Consider the following 14369-nt stretch of genomic DNA (forward strand, 5'->3'; position numbering starts at 1 on the left):
TGCAGTTTAGCCCTGAGTGGGGATACCATTTTATTTCCTGTTATTGCTGCCCTTGGTCATCTTAGTGTCAGTGTGTTTTTTCAGACTGATATTTTTCTCCTTGACTTGACTGATTCTGATGCATCTGCGCCTCTCCACCCCCTTCAGTTCACCTAAATAGAAAAAAGTCAGCAAAAGCATACCTCATTGTGTGGTTTGTGAATATGTTTTTGGCTTAAGCCAGCCAGCAGACCCTCTTACCTTTTCCTTTATCACCTCTGGTGTGAGCCTGCAGTCCTGTATAATACAAGGATCAGTCACATCCGTCAAGGCTGTTCAGCACCTATTTCATGTGCAGGAGAACCAAACCCTTCGGATGCAGTAGAGGTCCAGGGTAAGAGATCCCTTACCAGACGAAATACTTTGTCCCCAGATATTATGTCCACTAGTGTAGTTCATAGTAAAAAGAAAGTTCACTCAATCAGGTGATTGCCATGTATAGGGTTGATGTGGTTTCCTTAGCTAAGAGCGTTTTACAGTCAGCTAATCTCTGAATCTATGCTGCTATTCGGAGTAACTTTCGGACCACCTTCTTTACCAGCCAGTTTATGGCTGCACATTTTGATGGGAACTGTAATGCAGACAACAGGGAACACACATGAAATCATCCATTTTGATTCTTCACAGGGTGAACAGGTTCAAAAACCCAGCCAGGTTACCTTTCCATAGGTAGGTTTAGAGATGTATTTGACTGCAAGCAGTATGGAGTTCGCCAAAGACTGGCAGAGATTATGATGTTATTGAGGATGAGATTCCAAATAATTTGGCTGGTGTGGTGAAGATTCAGGGAGCAGAGTTGGTGAAGGTGGATGAGTTTAAATACTTGGGATCAACAGTTCAGAGTAATGGTGCGTGTGGAAGAGAGGTGAAGAAGAGAGTACAGCCAGGGTGGAGTGAGTGGAGAAGAGTGTTAGGAGTGATTTGTGACAGCCAGGTACCAGTAAGAGTGAAAGGGAAGGTCAACAGGAGGGTAGTGAGACCAGCTGTGTTATATGGGTTGGAGACGGTGGCATTGACAAAAAGGCAGGAGTCAGAGTTAGAGGTGGCAGAGTTAAAGATGTTAAGATTTGCATTGGGTGTGACAGAGATGGACAGGATTAGGAATTAGTGTATTAGAGGGTCAGCAAATGTTGGACGGTTTGGAGACAAAGCCAGAGAGGCGCGATTGCATTGGTTTGGACATGTGCTGAGGAGAGATGCTGGGTATATTGGGAAAAGGATGCTAAGGATGGAGCTGCCAGTAAGAGGAAAAGAGGAAGGCCTTAAGCTAAGGTTTATGGATGTGGTGAGAGGGGACATGCAGGTTGTTGGTGTGACAGAGCAAGATACAGAGGACAGAAGAAATAGAAATGGATGATCCGCTGTGGCAGGAACAGCCGAAAGAAGAATTCCAAATAATTTGGGTGTTTCTCCTGTGTTACTTGCCATAGAAGATGTCTATAAAATTGCATGAAAAAAACCTTTGGCTAGTAAACCAATTCCTAAAAGGCTACGAGGAAGTTAATTTTGCAGCGTGCTTACATTTTAGATGACTTTGCTGCATGTTTTCCTGCTGGATCAACGAGTTATATGAATGAGATTGTGTCAGCTGTAGCTCTGGTCTTGAAACCCACTTTGAAAAGCATCTTGGAAGGTGTGGACACAAGTTTTTAAAATGCAGCGGCGTTTGTTGTATTGAGAAGGTATGCTTGGTTACATAAGCACAATTAAGATTTTGATGCTCCTTTAAGTTTTCAGTTTGTTTGGTCCAGATTCTACCCAAATTCTCAACCAATGAGATGATAGTTGTAAATTAATGCATGAGGTATCTAGAATGTTTAATTCGCCCAGGCTCTACCCTAGAGCTTCTGACTTCAAAAGGCAAAACAAAATAAAATTCCCAGCCTAGTAAGAGTCAGGGTATCAAGAGGAAATGGCAGGAGGAGTATGTTTCCAAACTGAATAAAAGGCGTTCCTTTCTAAAAGAAATGTCAGCAGTCCCCTGCAAAAGAATGACTATGCCAAGACTCCAGCATCCCTTCCTCCTGTCTCTCCTCCAATTTTTTTTCCCCTTCAACCAGGTTTTCTGTCAACCCAGCAGCCTGGCACAAATAGTCTCAAATGGTAGCTGAAAGTAATTCAGAGAGGATATTCTTGGCAGTGGAGGGAAAATCTTCCCTTTATGGGACCCCCCCCCCCACTCCACCAGTCCAGATACATCTGTTTCTTTCAGTACTCCTTTACATGTTGCAAGCAGGGGTTATACAACAAGTTCCTGCACCACCAAAAGGAAAAGGATTTTACTCCAGATTCCTTTTGGTATCCAAAAAGGTGCTGTCCTGGAGACCAGTGTTAGATTTGACTTGCCCAGGTACCTTTCTGAAAGTGCCCACATTCGAAATGATCACCTTGCAGACTGTCATAATAGTTTTCTGGACCACTATTTCATGGTCACTTCAGATCTGAAAGATGTGCATCACATTCCATTTGCTCCCACCTTCAGGAAATATTTCAGATTTGCTGCGTCTGTCGCACATTCAGTTTTTTGCATTAGCCTTTGGGGCTGTCTTCTGTCGTCAAATATAAAATGGCTGGTTCCACTGGTTTCTTACTGCAGGCCCAGGGCTTCCACGTTTTCTCTTACTTAGATGACTTGCTCATTTGTGCAGTCTGTTTCTAGGTGTTTAGAATCATTTATTCATGGTATTGACTTTTTTACCTCACCTGGGCATCAAGTTGAACCTGCAGAAGTCCTGTTTCACAACCTGTCAAAGAATTGCCTCCTTGAAGTGTATGATAAACATGGAAAAAGGTCTGCCTTTCAGAACTTCTCCACAAGAGAGTTTCTCAAAATATTAGGCCTCATGGGTTCATTGATCTTTGATAACACTGGCTTGGCTATCGGAGAAAGATTTAGTGGTCCTTGACCAAAAACATGTTGGTCCTCAGTACCTGCATCCTTCCAGGCACCAGTGCTTCAGTTGTAAAATGAGAGTTACAGTGGTGGAGGAATCAGATGTGTATCAGTCCAGGCCTACTCTTCTCCATCCATTCCCCAGTTCATCACGTCCAGATAGATTTGTCAGAATTTGCATGGGGAGTAGTGTCCGAGAGAGTTTGTGGAAGGTAAATGGGGTCCTTCAGACCTCACAAAGTGCACAAATGTCAAAGAAATGTTAGCAGTGATTCAGATCTTAAGTTCTTCATGACTTATGGTCTGAGTCCCCTTTTAATGGTCACAAACAACACTTCTGTGGTACCTAATAAGAGGGTGCAAGGTCATACTGCCTTTGCTGGTTGGCAGTAATGGTCTGGGAGCTATCCTTACAACATTTTCTAACTCTTCAGGCCTCCTACATACCAACAGAGCAAAATGTAGTCGCAGACAGACTAAGCAAATCCAGGACCGCAGTCTTCCAAGATTTCAGCCATATGTGGGTAGTACCTCAGAGATTATTGGCTTCCTCCTTTCAAATCACAGCTGGAAAAATTCTATTTGAGATGTCCTTGCAGCTTTGCTTTGAGGACATGCATTCTTGTTCCCTTAAATGGGAAGTTTCTAGGCTAATGGCCCCTGGGGCCCTTACAACCCTAGCCAAGAGTTTATCCCCAAAAAGAAACCTCAGTCAGCCCTTGTCGCCCCTGTCAGTGAGGGACACAGGTGGAGCCCCTGGGACAAATTTGTGGTTTCCCATCCACTCATCAAGGTTGCCCTTGAAGAGGGTCAGCAAGGTACTCTGACATGTATGGGAAGTATATTCCAGAGACTGGTGCATTTCCACTGATGCCCAAGTTACTTCTGAAGGTTCAGAAATCATTACCAAAGGTCATTGTGGTTGATTCCCTTTTTTGCCCAGGCATTTCTCTCTCTCAATGGAATTGGTCAAGGGCAATTGCCACAAGCTTCCGCACACTCTGTATCTGGGAAAACTAGTGCACCCCATCTTTGAGCACTTGCAACTGACAGCCTGGATGATTGTCTTGATACCTTTTAGCCATTTGTTCCAAGAGGGATGTGCAGCAGGTACTGAATAAAGCAAGAAAACCTGCAAGTAGAATCTTTTTGTTTACAAGTGGAAGAGGATTTCTAGGTGGTGCCTAACCGGTAACAGAGGGCCTGGTATGGTGGTGCATAACCGGTAATAGTGGACCTGGTATGGTGTTCACCTCTTTGGTTTTTAAATAATTGCATGAGCTACTCAGCGGTGGCTTATCTTGTGCAGCTGTTTGTCCAGGTGCATCTTGCAGTCATTTCAGCTTGTCTGTCCATGGATCCCCCCCCCCCCCCCATTGCGGTTTTGTTTTGTTTTTTTGTAGTCGAACAGTTTGATAGGAGTGTTGCACTGAAGATCACCCTCAAGAAAATTCCTTCTCCTTGGGATCTCAACTTTGTTCTTGAAAAATTGACCATCTCCTTTTGAACCTGCCTTTCATTCTGATTTAAAGCTCATCACTTGGAAAATGTTTTATTATTGCTGTGACATCTACAAAGTGAGTTTCTGAGTTGCAAGCTGTCACGGTGGGCCAACATTAACTGATTTTACATGAGGACAGGGTTGTTTTACACCTAATCCATCTTTCATGCCAAAAGCTATTTTTGAATTAACCCTGAGTTAAGTCATCAATCTGTTTTCCTTCCAGAACCGTAAAGCAAGGAAGGAAAGATTCTGCATACCTTGGATGTGTTCAGCTACTGCCTTGACAGATCTAAGCCCTTTGGGAAGGCTGGACAGCTGTTTTAGTTCCTGTTCAGGGGGTAAAACGGGTCAACCTGTCTCTAAGCTGATGACTGCTCATAGGGCGTCCTCTACTATTGCTCTTTGTTACTCCCACCATGGTAAATCTATTCCAGGCAAGGTTAAGGTTCATTCCACCAGAGCCCTATCCCTCTTTGGTGGTATATTGAAAAGGTGCAGACTCTAGTAGCATTCTAGAGGCATCAACCAGGTCTCTGTTCATAACTTTGCAAAGCACTACAAACTGGAATCTGTTCTCTAGTTGCAGAGCATGCTTTGTGAGGATCATTTTCCATAGTCTTCCTGGATCATTATCCTTCCTCCTCAAAGGTAGGGTAAGTTTTGGGAGTCTACCCGTATACCACTGAGGCTGTGTGAATCATGAACATAGTAAAGTTGTGTTAAGTTCTACTTACTGTAACCGTAGATGTTAGAATTTCATAATGCTTCACTGGCAGCACCTAGCCATCCCCCTTATTTTATATGCAGCTCGATGTTATCCACCCTGGTGTTGGTTGGTTGTTTGGCTTTATTATTCATATTGGTATGTGTTGGCCATGAACTGGTTAATTTCAGGCCATTCTTGCTTCTTGTCCTTAGTTTTTCCTACTTAGCACTAAAAGCCTGAACTGACTTCCTGTGATGGGGGGATAGGCTTCCCTGAATGGGAGGAGCTTAACAGATTCCCTAACACAGGAAGACAGAGGAGGGCTTTCTGTGCTTTGGAAGGCTGCCAGTGTAGGTTTGTGCAGACAGAAAACTCGTATGCCACTGAGACGGTGTAAAATTTGAACATCTGTTGTTACAGGTAAGTAGGACTTGTGCAGCTGTAGTTTTTCTCTTGTATCACCTTGGGACTTTAGTGGCATACATCCAAGTGATGTGCTCATGTTCTCATGTTCTTGTCCTCTGTTATGGATTAGTCTCTGGAGAAGACTGGTGGAATTCCCTGATTCTGGAATCAATGGAGTGTGGCTTTCCACTGTTAACTTTCATTTAGAAAACTGTAGTTTTCAGTACACTAGAATTATGGTCAAGGGTAGCAAGTTCAGGAATTCCTTTGAAGGTCGATATGGTTTAGGCTGTCGTTCTGTAAAAGTATGCATGAACAAGACATATCGGATGTGCCTTTCCTGGGTGCTGTCATTAATGATTACCCTAAAAGAGGAAACGAGCATTTGCCCCTCAGGATGTGTTTGATAGATCCATTCCCCCCACCTGTTGTCTTAGTTTTGTTTTAGTTAATTGCACTTATTTAGGAATAAAGACCTTCTTAACCCCCAAAAACAGATTGACATGGTTCTTCAAGTTCCAGGCAGTTACTTTGGTGAAGTCTTTAAGGGCATCTCCATTAGCTCCAGTGACCAGTTCTTCATGTTTGCTCCAGGTTGGAAAGCCGTCACCTTGGAGCAGTGGGTTGTTAATGTGGTCATGAATGGCTGGTCTATATCCATTAGATCTGCATTGTAAGGATAATTGCTAAATATCATTCATAATGGTTGGGGTATTGGTCACTGTTGGATGTCTGCCCATTTGACCAAAATTCCCAGACTTCTCACATCCCTAAAGTGGATTTTTTCTCACACCAGTGATACTTGGTAGAAAAGAGAAAGTAGCCTGTAACATTTCAGTTCTTTTATGCCAGCACGGGGGTTGTAACCTACTTGTTAGTTTCATCCTGGCAACTTTTAAAACAAAAAGTACCCTGTTCAATATTTTAGTGTTGTATTATTGCATTTTTGGGAACGCTTCTGATTTTGGCCTTTTTTGATTTTAATTGTTGCAGACCTATCCGTAGCTAATTATATCTCCTTGGAAGATCAGCAGGTATGTTTGGAATCTGGTTCTAGCTAAAGATTGCGACATTCGCTGACTTTCCTTTCTTTGCAACCACTGACCGATTTCACCTTGTGGTATTTTATATTGTTGAACAATAAATATTGCTACACAGAGCCTGAAACTGTAAGCCCATTAAGCTTCAAAACTTCTGGCTTATGTCAAGGGATGTCTGTTCCTCCAGCTCAAGAATAGCATTCCATTAGTTGTTCTAGCAAGGACAAAAATTAAGTTTAAGTTTAAAAAAGGGGAACAAAAAGGTTGGTGTTACAAGTGCTGTGAGCAGAGTTTGAGGAGCTAATCCCTAGAAGGTGCAGTGGTGCCTACTCCTGATTCTGGCATCGGTTTCTTCTCGCTCCCCAGCTCTTGTTGCCCCTTTGGAGACTGCCAGTGAGGTTATGGACTCTCAAGTTTTCCAGGGCTTTTTAAATGTTACAGCTGTTCCAGAGTTTGATGTAATTTGCTAGGTATCTGCAGAGGAACAGCTTTGGGAGCTTATGACAAAGAATGTTCTGATTTCCTCCTCTTCCTTTCATTTAGAAACCCTTGAGATGGGCCAGGAAACTTATTTTGCCACTTTTTTTGGGAGGTGCACAAGATGAGCCTCCAGTATTAAATTGTTAACCCTGGTGAATCAGCCAGGTACGTACTGCAGCAGTGATTATTCAGTTATCTACTGTTACGGTAAGTGTACATAATACAACTGTATGTAGTCAGTTGTCTACTGTTACAGTAAGTATACTTAATACAACTGTACTTTTTCTATAGTTGATGTATGCAAATTGTTTAATGTCTATTCATTCATTTTACTGCCTTGCAGAGACTTGTTGCACAAAAGGCATTCAACTCACAGCAGCTGGTTCACATCACTGTCATTAACTTGTTTGAGCTGCACCACCTGCGAGATTTCAGCAGTGAAAATGATGAGCATAGCTACAGTCAGGATGAGAGGGAATGCTGGATGCAGCTGCTTGGCCTTTTTGGTGAGTAGAATTAATGTGCTACTCTGCCGTTCATTTACAGGGTTGCAGGAAGCAGACATGTCAATATGCACTGACACTACATATGTGAATATCTGTGCATTTAAGGTATGAGAATAATAGCCCATTCAGTGTGTGCCACATGCCATTTTGTGCTGTACATATTCTATCACAACAGTTTCACTGATGCTTGTAATTCTGTTCTGACAGACTTCAATGATGGTCCTGTTTCTTGTCAGAGTAAATTAGTCTTTAATTCTCATTTGGCCATTTTCTAATTCATAGTATGGGTCTGTATCACTTTGTCAAAAACCCCAATTTGTTGAACCCCTATTCATCGAACTTAAAACATCAAACACCATTTCAGCAAACACTCACATCAGCTAAAAGTTTTACTAGGGAGAAAAATGACTAGGCCGCTAGAGCAATCGTAAGACAAACTACTTAATTTTAAACTCACCGAGGTAGGTGGGGGGTTCATCCCCCCAGTTATATATACCAACTCTGAGATCACACTACATTGGGGAAAAGGGCAAATTTGTAACAGCAGCCAACTTAACTCTTTCTTAGGAAAACTATTTTCACTGATGTGAGTATTCACTGAAATGATCTGCATTTTAAGTTGAATGAATAGGGATTTGGCGGATTGAGGTTTCGACAAAGTGATAAGGATACCATAGGATAGCCTTGTCGTGTTCTTGAAGTATGAAACCATTTTGACAGGGCTTCTGTTGAATTCTTGCCAAGGTATGATTAACTGTTTAGAGAAAAAAAAGAAGGTGCAATCTGATTTACTTAGCGCATTATGAAGCTTGTTAGCATTTAAGTTGTCTTCGTCTTGCCCTTACTAAGAGTTAAAGTTTGATGTAATTCCTTTAGTTTATATTGTTTTTCGACACCCGGTTCTATTATTACAGCCCCTTAACTACTCGGAAGCCAGGTTGTATTTGCAGTTTAAAAAAGGTATCCCTGGAATTGTAATTGCACCCCTGTGGGGGTTGTCTTGTAGGTTTTTGATGCCTCTTTTCAGGACTGTAATTCTTGACTTTGAACTTGTTTATTGCTGTCTTTTCTGTTATTTGTTCACTTTGTAGGTCATTAGTTAAGCAAATTTTTAAACCGGTTGCTGAAATATTTTTCATGATCCGATGTCCATTTCACTGTGCATCACGAATGGCTCTTTGGCTCCGTCCTCGTATCTGACTCTGCCAATTCTTCCAGCTACATACGATCTGAGCCTCAAACTCCTCCCACGTCCATAATGCCTCACTTCTTTTCAAACCCTCAGACTGAGTTTGCTGCCCCTTTCTGAAGATTATCCAAAAAAGGACAGCACAGAAAATGGCCAACAGGAGCCCAACTAGGAACCAGTGTGTTCCCTCAGCCTCCATATCACTCTCAGCTGTCAAAGGAAGGGGGAAGGAGGATGGGATGTGATGTATAGTGAAACGGGACAACGCAGATGCCAAGTTATGGTAATTACATAACTTCTAATCTGATGATGTCCATTTCACTATGCATCACAAATGAGTCAGAGTCCCCAGTAACATAAAACCCTGGGAGGACCCTATGGAAGATATGCTCTGTTCCTAGAAATAATGTCCCACTTGTAGTGAGATACAAAAGTGTGAGGTGTGGACCAAGTAGCTGCAGCATAAATTTCATCAATTGAGGTTCTTGTAGAAAAGGAAGATGAAGTAGACATGGACCTGGTAGAATGGGGGTCTCACTGGACAGGGAAGTTTTTTTCCCCTGCTAGGTGAAAGCTGTAGCAATACAATTCACAATCCATTTCACAAAGGTAACATTGGAAGCTACCTGACCTAACCTGTTTGGAGAAAAGGCAGTGAGCAGTTGGTCTGACTTCCTGTGATCTCTAGTTCTTTGTATGTAAAAGCACATCTGTCTGTGCACATCCAAAGTATGTAGCCTATACTCTTCCCTTATTAGAGTGATTGGGAAAGAATGCGGGTAGGTGAATAGTCTGATTAATATTTGACTCAGAAGCTACTTTCGGGATGAAAGAGGTGTTCATTCTAAGCAAGACTCTATCAGTGAGGAATGAGGTATATGGAGGTCGAGTAGACAGGGCTTGTAATTCTGACACCATTCTGGCAGAAGAAATAGCCACCAGAAATGCAGTCTTCCATGACGAAAAATGTAAGTAAGTTCAGCCAGCAGGTTCAAAAGGTTTCTAGGTCAGTCCTTGAAGCACTAAAGTAAGATCACAAGAGGGGAGAAGGATCCTTAATCGGGGGCCTAAGGTGAAAAATATCCTTCATAAAGGTCCAACATAACTTAGATGTGGAAAACCAGTCCTTCCCCGCATAGAAGTTGGAGCTAGCGGCAAGTTGCAACTTGGTGGAAAAGCTAGCTCCAAACTGAAATAAGAAGCAAAAAACATCAAGCAGAAAAAGGGTCGATATTTCTCTCTGAGCAGATGGTTTTCTCTTCTGCCATCAGAACAACAAAGATAAGAACTGTATTCCAAACCCATTCTAAATGACCTATCCAAGAGTTTTTTTGTTGTTGAAAAAAGTCTCACTATGGGTTATAGAAAGCTAAAACCTTGACTATGATACAAATGATCAGTGTTCAGTAGTGTCTCTGACACTGGAAGAGTGGATGAGGGAGGGTGAGTGTGAGCAATTGGCACTGGCTCGACCTTTCTGGTGGAAGGAATGGTCGTTTCAGTCAGTCCATCTCCAGGTACAAGTGGAAGTTTTTATGGCACTGCAGAGGTCAGAACCGACAAGTTTGGGATTACCTGTACAAAGCCAGTATCTGTAACGGTCATTAGCTTGTAAGTGGAAACATTTGCATGCACAGGAAGTTAGAGTGCTATGTGGTGATGTGGGTTGCTCCTATCAGCCAACTGGGTGGCAGTGCTAAGGCCATAATGGAGGATAACCTTCAGTGCTTGATTGATGGTGACAGCATATACCATCTCCTTGCTTGTCAGGATAACAACCTTTAAAGTCTGCTTTTGGCTCTGTGCTTGGGAATACCTGGCACGGAAGAATGTTTCCAGTGAAGAATGATAGGAAAGGCTTGATGTTCAGCAGGCATGGAGGCAAAAAGCACGTCTGCTTTTTTAATGGGAAAAAAATATTTTTGAGGTATTAACTATCCGGTCCTGTCTTCCCTTTACTTTGAGAGACTTGTTTGCTTGTTTTTGTTTACTTACTGGCTGTTCCAGAGACACTTTCCAGGCACATTCTGTGTGAATGTTCACAGTAATTGGCAAGAATGTTTAGGTACAGTTCAGTGTACAGCATTACCCAGGCATTACTTTATGTAACTAATGTACATGCATTACTTACTGTTTTAAACAATGAAACAAAGAACATAATATAATCATGTGATTGTAGGTATATAGCAAAGAACAGTGAGCACTCTCAACATGAAGGATGCTTTTGTGCATAACCCCATGTACATGGAGTAGAATACATTTTTCAGATTTGTGATTGATTGAAATACAGTAGTTGTAGTTCACTCACTTGCCCTTTGGTGAGTCTGTTTCTCCTAGTGTAATTCTTAGTCTCAGTATTTAGAAACTGCAAGTGCTTTTGCATTTATCTTTCTCCACAGAACTGCCAGCCCATCTCCGTTTGCATCGAATTTCCTTGCAAAAGGATGCATTTAGATTCCTTGGAATGAGATCTTTTACCTCCCATGCCTTTTTGTAGTTCCTTCATGTATTGCTCAAGTCTGGATAGTGTCAGCCTAAGTTTTGTAGCCTCTTTTTGGCCCAGCCAGAATTGGTTATCACATGTGAGAGAAATGACCTCTGGCTTTTTCCTGTTCCACCGTCTTATTCAGCAACAAGGAATCTTGGTATACCCAAACCTAACAAACCTCAAGTCATTGAGCTGGAAGTTAGGACATTAATACGTCTTAGGGAAAGGATGACTTGTGCGGAATTGAAGTCCTAACTTCCATCTTGATGACTTCAGGTTTGTGTGAAGTAAGTAGTGTCTGGCCAGCTCCATGGTGGTGAGTTTTTGGCACTGATTGTACTCTAGAATAGACAGGTTTAGTTTGTGGCAGCAAACTCACAAAGGGAGCTAGAAGGGTAGGGATAATGAGTGCTTGTAAAGGACATCAGCTCTCATCCATCCTTGGCAAGGGATGTTAGTCCTGCTGTGAGACCTGTGCTTTGAGGAAGACCCAAGTTTGTCTGTTTTGTGCTAGGGATGTAGGAGGTATGAGCCTGCCAAGGGAGTGTATGCACTATAGTAGGGTGTGCAAGGGGGAGACTGTGCCCACTCCCAAAGGTCCAACAGAGAAGGCACTATAGTGCATTTTTTGGTCAACAGGGTCAATGTTAGAAATGGGCAAAAACTCTGCTATCCCATGCCAGATGCTGGTCGTACAGGTTTGGGGATCAGGTGGAATGATGAGGTAAATTTAATGCTGTTCTTCACATGGATCACATTTGCAGTGCAATTAAGTATATTAGCCCGAACTGGATGTGCTTGGGCCAACTTCCAGTGCTGTCCAGAAATCCCTGCATGTGCTGGCTCCATACCAGCACAGGAACACAGTCATGCATCATGGATAAAAAGGGCAGTCCCACCTGCACTATATTTAATTTCTTGTATGCTGTATCTTCGGTGTGAAGCTCATAGTGAATTGGTCTGTCTCTGGTCCTGGAGTCCCAGAAACAAAACATTTCTACTAAGCTAAGTGGCATGTTGGGGAATTCTTATGATTCTGACATTTGTGTAATGTTGAAGTTTCATTTTGTGGGTAAAAGACTTGTTAGGAAATTATTCTTTTTCACCAGTCTTTTGCAGACTTGAAAAAGCTTTGTAGTGAAGGGTACCAGATACTGTACGGGGATTTTCATTCTGGATGTATATCTATTTCCACCTTGCAGTAGACTGCCAAATTTGTGCTATTGTTTTGGGAAAGACTCCTACAAAACGAGAAGCATCTCTTCCCCTCATGCACAGAAAAATGTGGAGGCCCTAATGTTGGTGCCCCACCTCCACAAAAAATGGCTACAGAAGAGAACACTGCCGTAAGGGAATCAGATGAAGGTGCAAGCAGGATTCAGTCAAGGAGTAGATTTCTGTGCATTCAACAGGTCTGAGGTTTCCACAGCTTTGAAAAACAGCCTCCCCAGTCTGGCATGTTTTACCAACTGCTCATTACACATCCTTCCAGCCCTTGTTTTGTGTGGCAGAAATGAAAACGTTGAATGCCACAGTGAGTCTCTGGTGGTAGAATGTTCCCTGTCCACATCATAATTACAGCTTAGAATAAGAAGTTGGAGATGCCCTTCCCTGTTGTGTTGTGAACACATCCAAAATGTTTGTAGTCTAGATGAACTCCTCCATCCTTCCTTTCCAGAAGTTTAAACATAAGTCCTCCATGAGGAGGGTCCCGCAAGCCCATATTCTTCATTTAGTAGGGAGACATCCTTTGCTACCTCTGTGTTTCACTTTACAGTAGACTCCCTGTTATCCAGCCTCTCTTTAACTGGCCATCAAATTTCTACTGTGGCCCTAGCAAAATACAGAGAAGAACAAGACTTGTGCCTCCTATGGGCTAAATAATGACAAACATTTGAGTTTTAGAATTCGTATTAATTAGAAAAATGCATACTAACACAAATCTTGTTGCTCTAGCTGATTTATAACCTATAAATGCGGTCTTGTATGCATTTTATGATTAACCAGACATTTGTTTATCCAGCCTAAAGTCTGGTCCCAGCGTGACCTGATAAGAGGGAGTAACTGTACTTATGATTCTTCCTTCTTTATCTCAGGCACTTGTATGACTTGAGTCTCAGTAATTCCATGATCAGGGTGCATGTTTCTGGCATCCTTGCCTATTCTTACCTTGTGGAAGGAAGAACTATGACTCCGTATTGGCTTGTTAAGCATCTCCTTAAGGGATTCTGTGTCTTTACCTGTATTCAGAGATTTTCTCCTTCTGACTTCATCAGTGACAGATTTTGTCTGTGGCAGCCCTGAAGCTTGCGCCTTGGAAAACTGACTGTCCTGCACTGTAAAGTAGTCATAGGTTTTGTATTTTTTGTAATATTTAACTGCTGTTTTAATTGAATTTTAGTTGATATTGTCAGTTTTAATCTTTTATAACTCTTTTTAGCTGGTTTGCATGCAAATAAATTAGAATTTTGAATGAGCTGCGAGGGCCTCATGTACAGGGAATCCTAATTGGTTTAAGGGTTACTGTAATAGTTAAGATGTTCACCTCACAGAACATGGTACATGGTTTGATTTTCACCTTTGAGGGAAATTGGCTAAGCATAAAATGGCCTGGAAAATTAGCCAGCCTAGTACTTAACCTATGAACTGAAGGTTGGATTTACCTTAAGGACTGATGTACATTTTCTGTTAAAAGTAGTTTCCAAACTTTGCTTAAGTGACTGCATTCTTTACAGGAACAAAACCATGGGGTGATGGGATCATCACACATACTCACTTTGCATTGCCGTTTCAGGATTACCTGAAGAAGGTGCGAGTTCTAGAAGAAAAGTGCATATTTAACTCTCTGCATCTGTCTGAATAGGTGAAAACTGGTAAATGTTTTACTTGGATTGCTAATGGCATTTCTTTGCCTTCCAGTGGCAAACTGCTTACTGGAAAATATTGCAGTCAGAAGCCACTCAGTCTACTAAATGGATGGCAGCTTCACAAATGTTCCAGTTGGAGACATTTGCGCTGCATACATTTGGGCATCTGTTCACACTTTTTAGTTAACATCTTTGCTTGGACTGATTTCCAGAGAGTGTGGTCTGCTTTTAACACCTTAATTTGTCAGGACT

General features: G+C 42.1%; 1 protein-coding gene across 3 annotated transcripts in view; it reads left to right on the forward strand.

Moving 5' to 3' along the window:
• Positions 1–14369, forward strand: part of SMG7 (SMG7 nonsense mediated mRNA decay factor) — a 988399-nt gene that overhangs the window by 299788 nt on the left and 674242 nt on the right. For all 3 annotated transcript variants that reach the window (XM_044085293.1, XM_044085292.1, XM_044085294.1), the window contains exon 9: positions 7411–7573. In XM_044085293.1, coding sequence (XP_043941228.1) covers positions 7411–7573 — 163 coding nt within the window. The remainder of the gene's footprint in view (positions 1–7410; positions 7574–14369) is intronic.

The sequence above is a fragment of the Protopterus annectens genome, chromosome 10.part0, assembly GCF_019279795.1.
Source record: "Protopterus annectens isolate FY-2018-M chromosome 10.part0, PAN1.0, whole genome shotgun sequence".
NCBI lineage: Eukaryota > Metazoa > Chordata > Ceratodontiformes > Protopteridae > Protopterus > Protopterus annectens.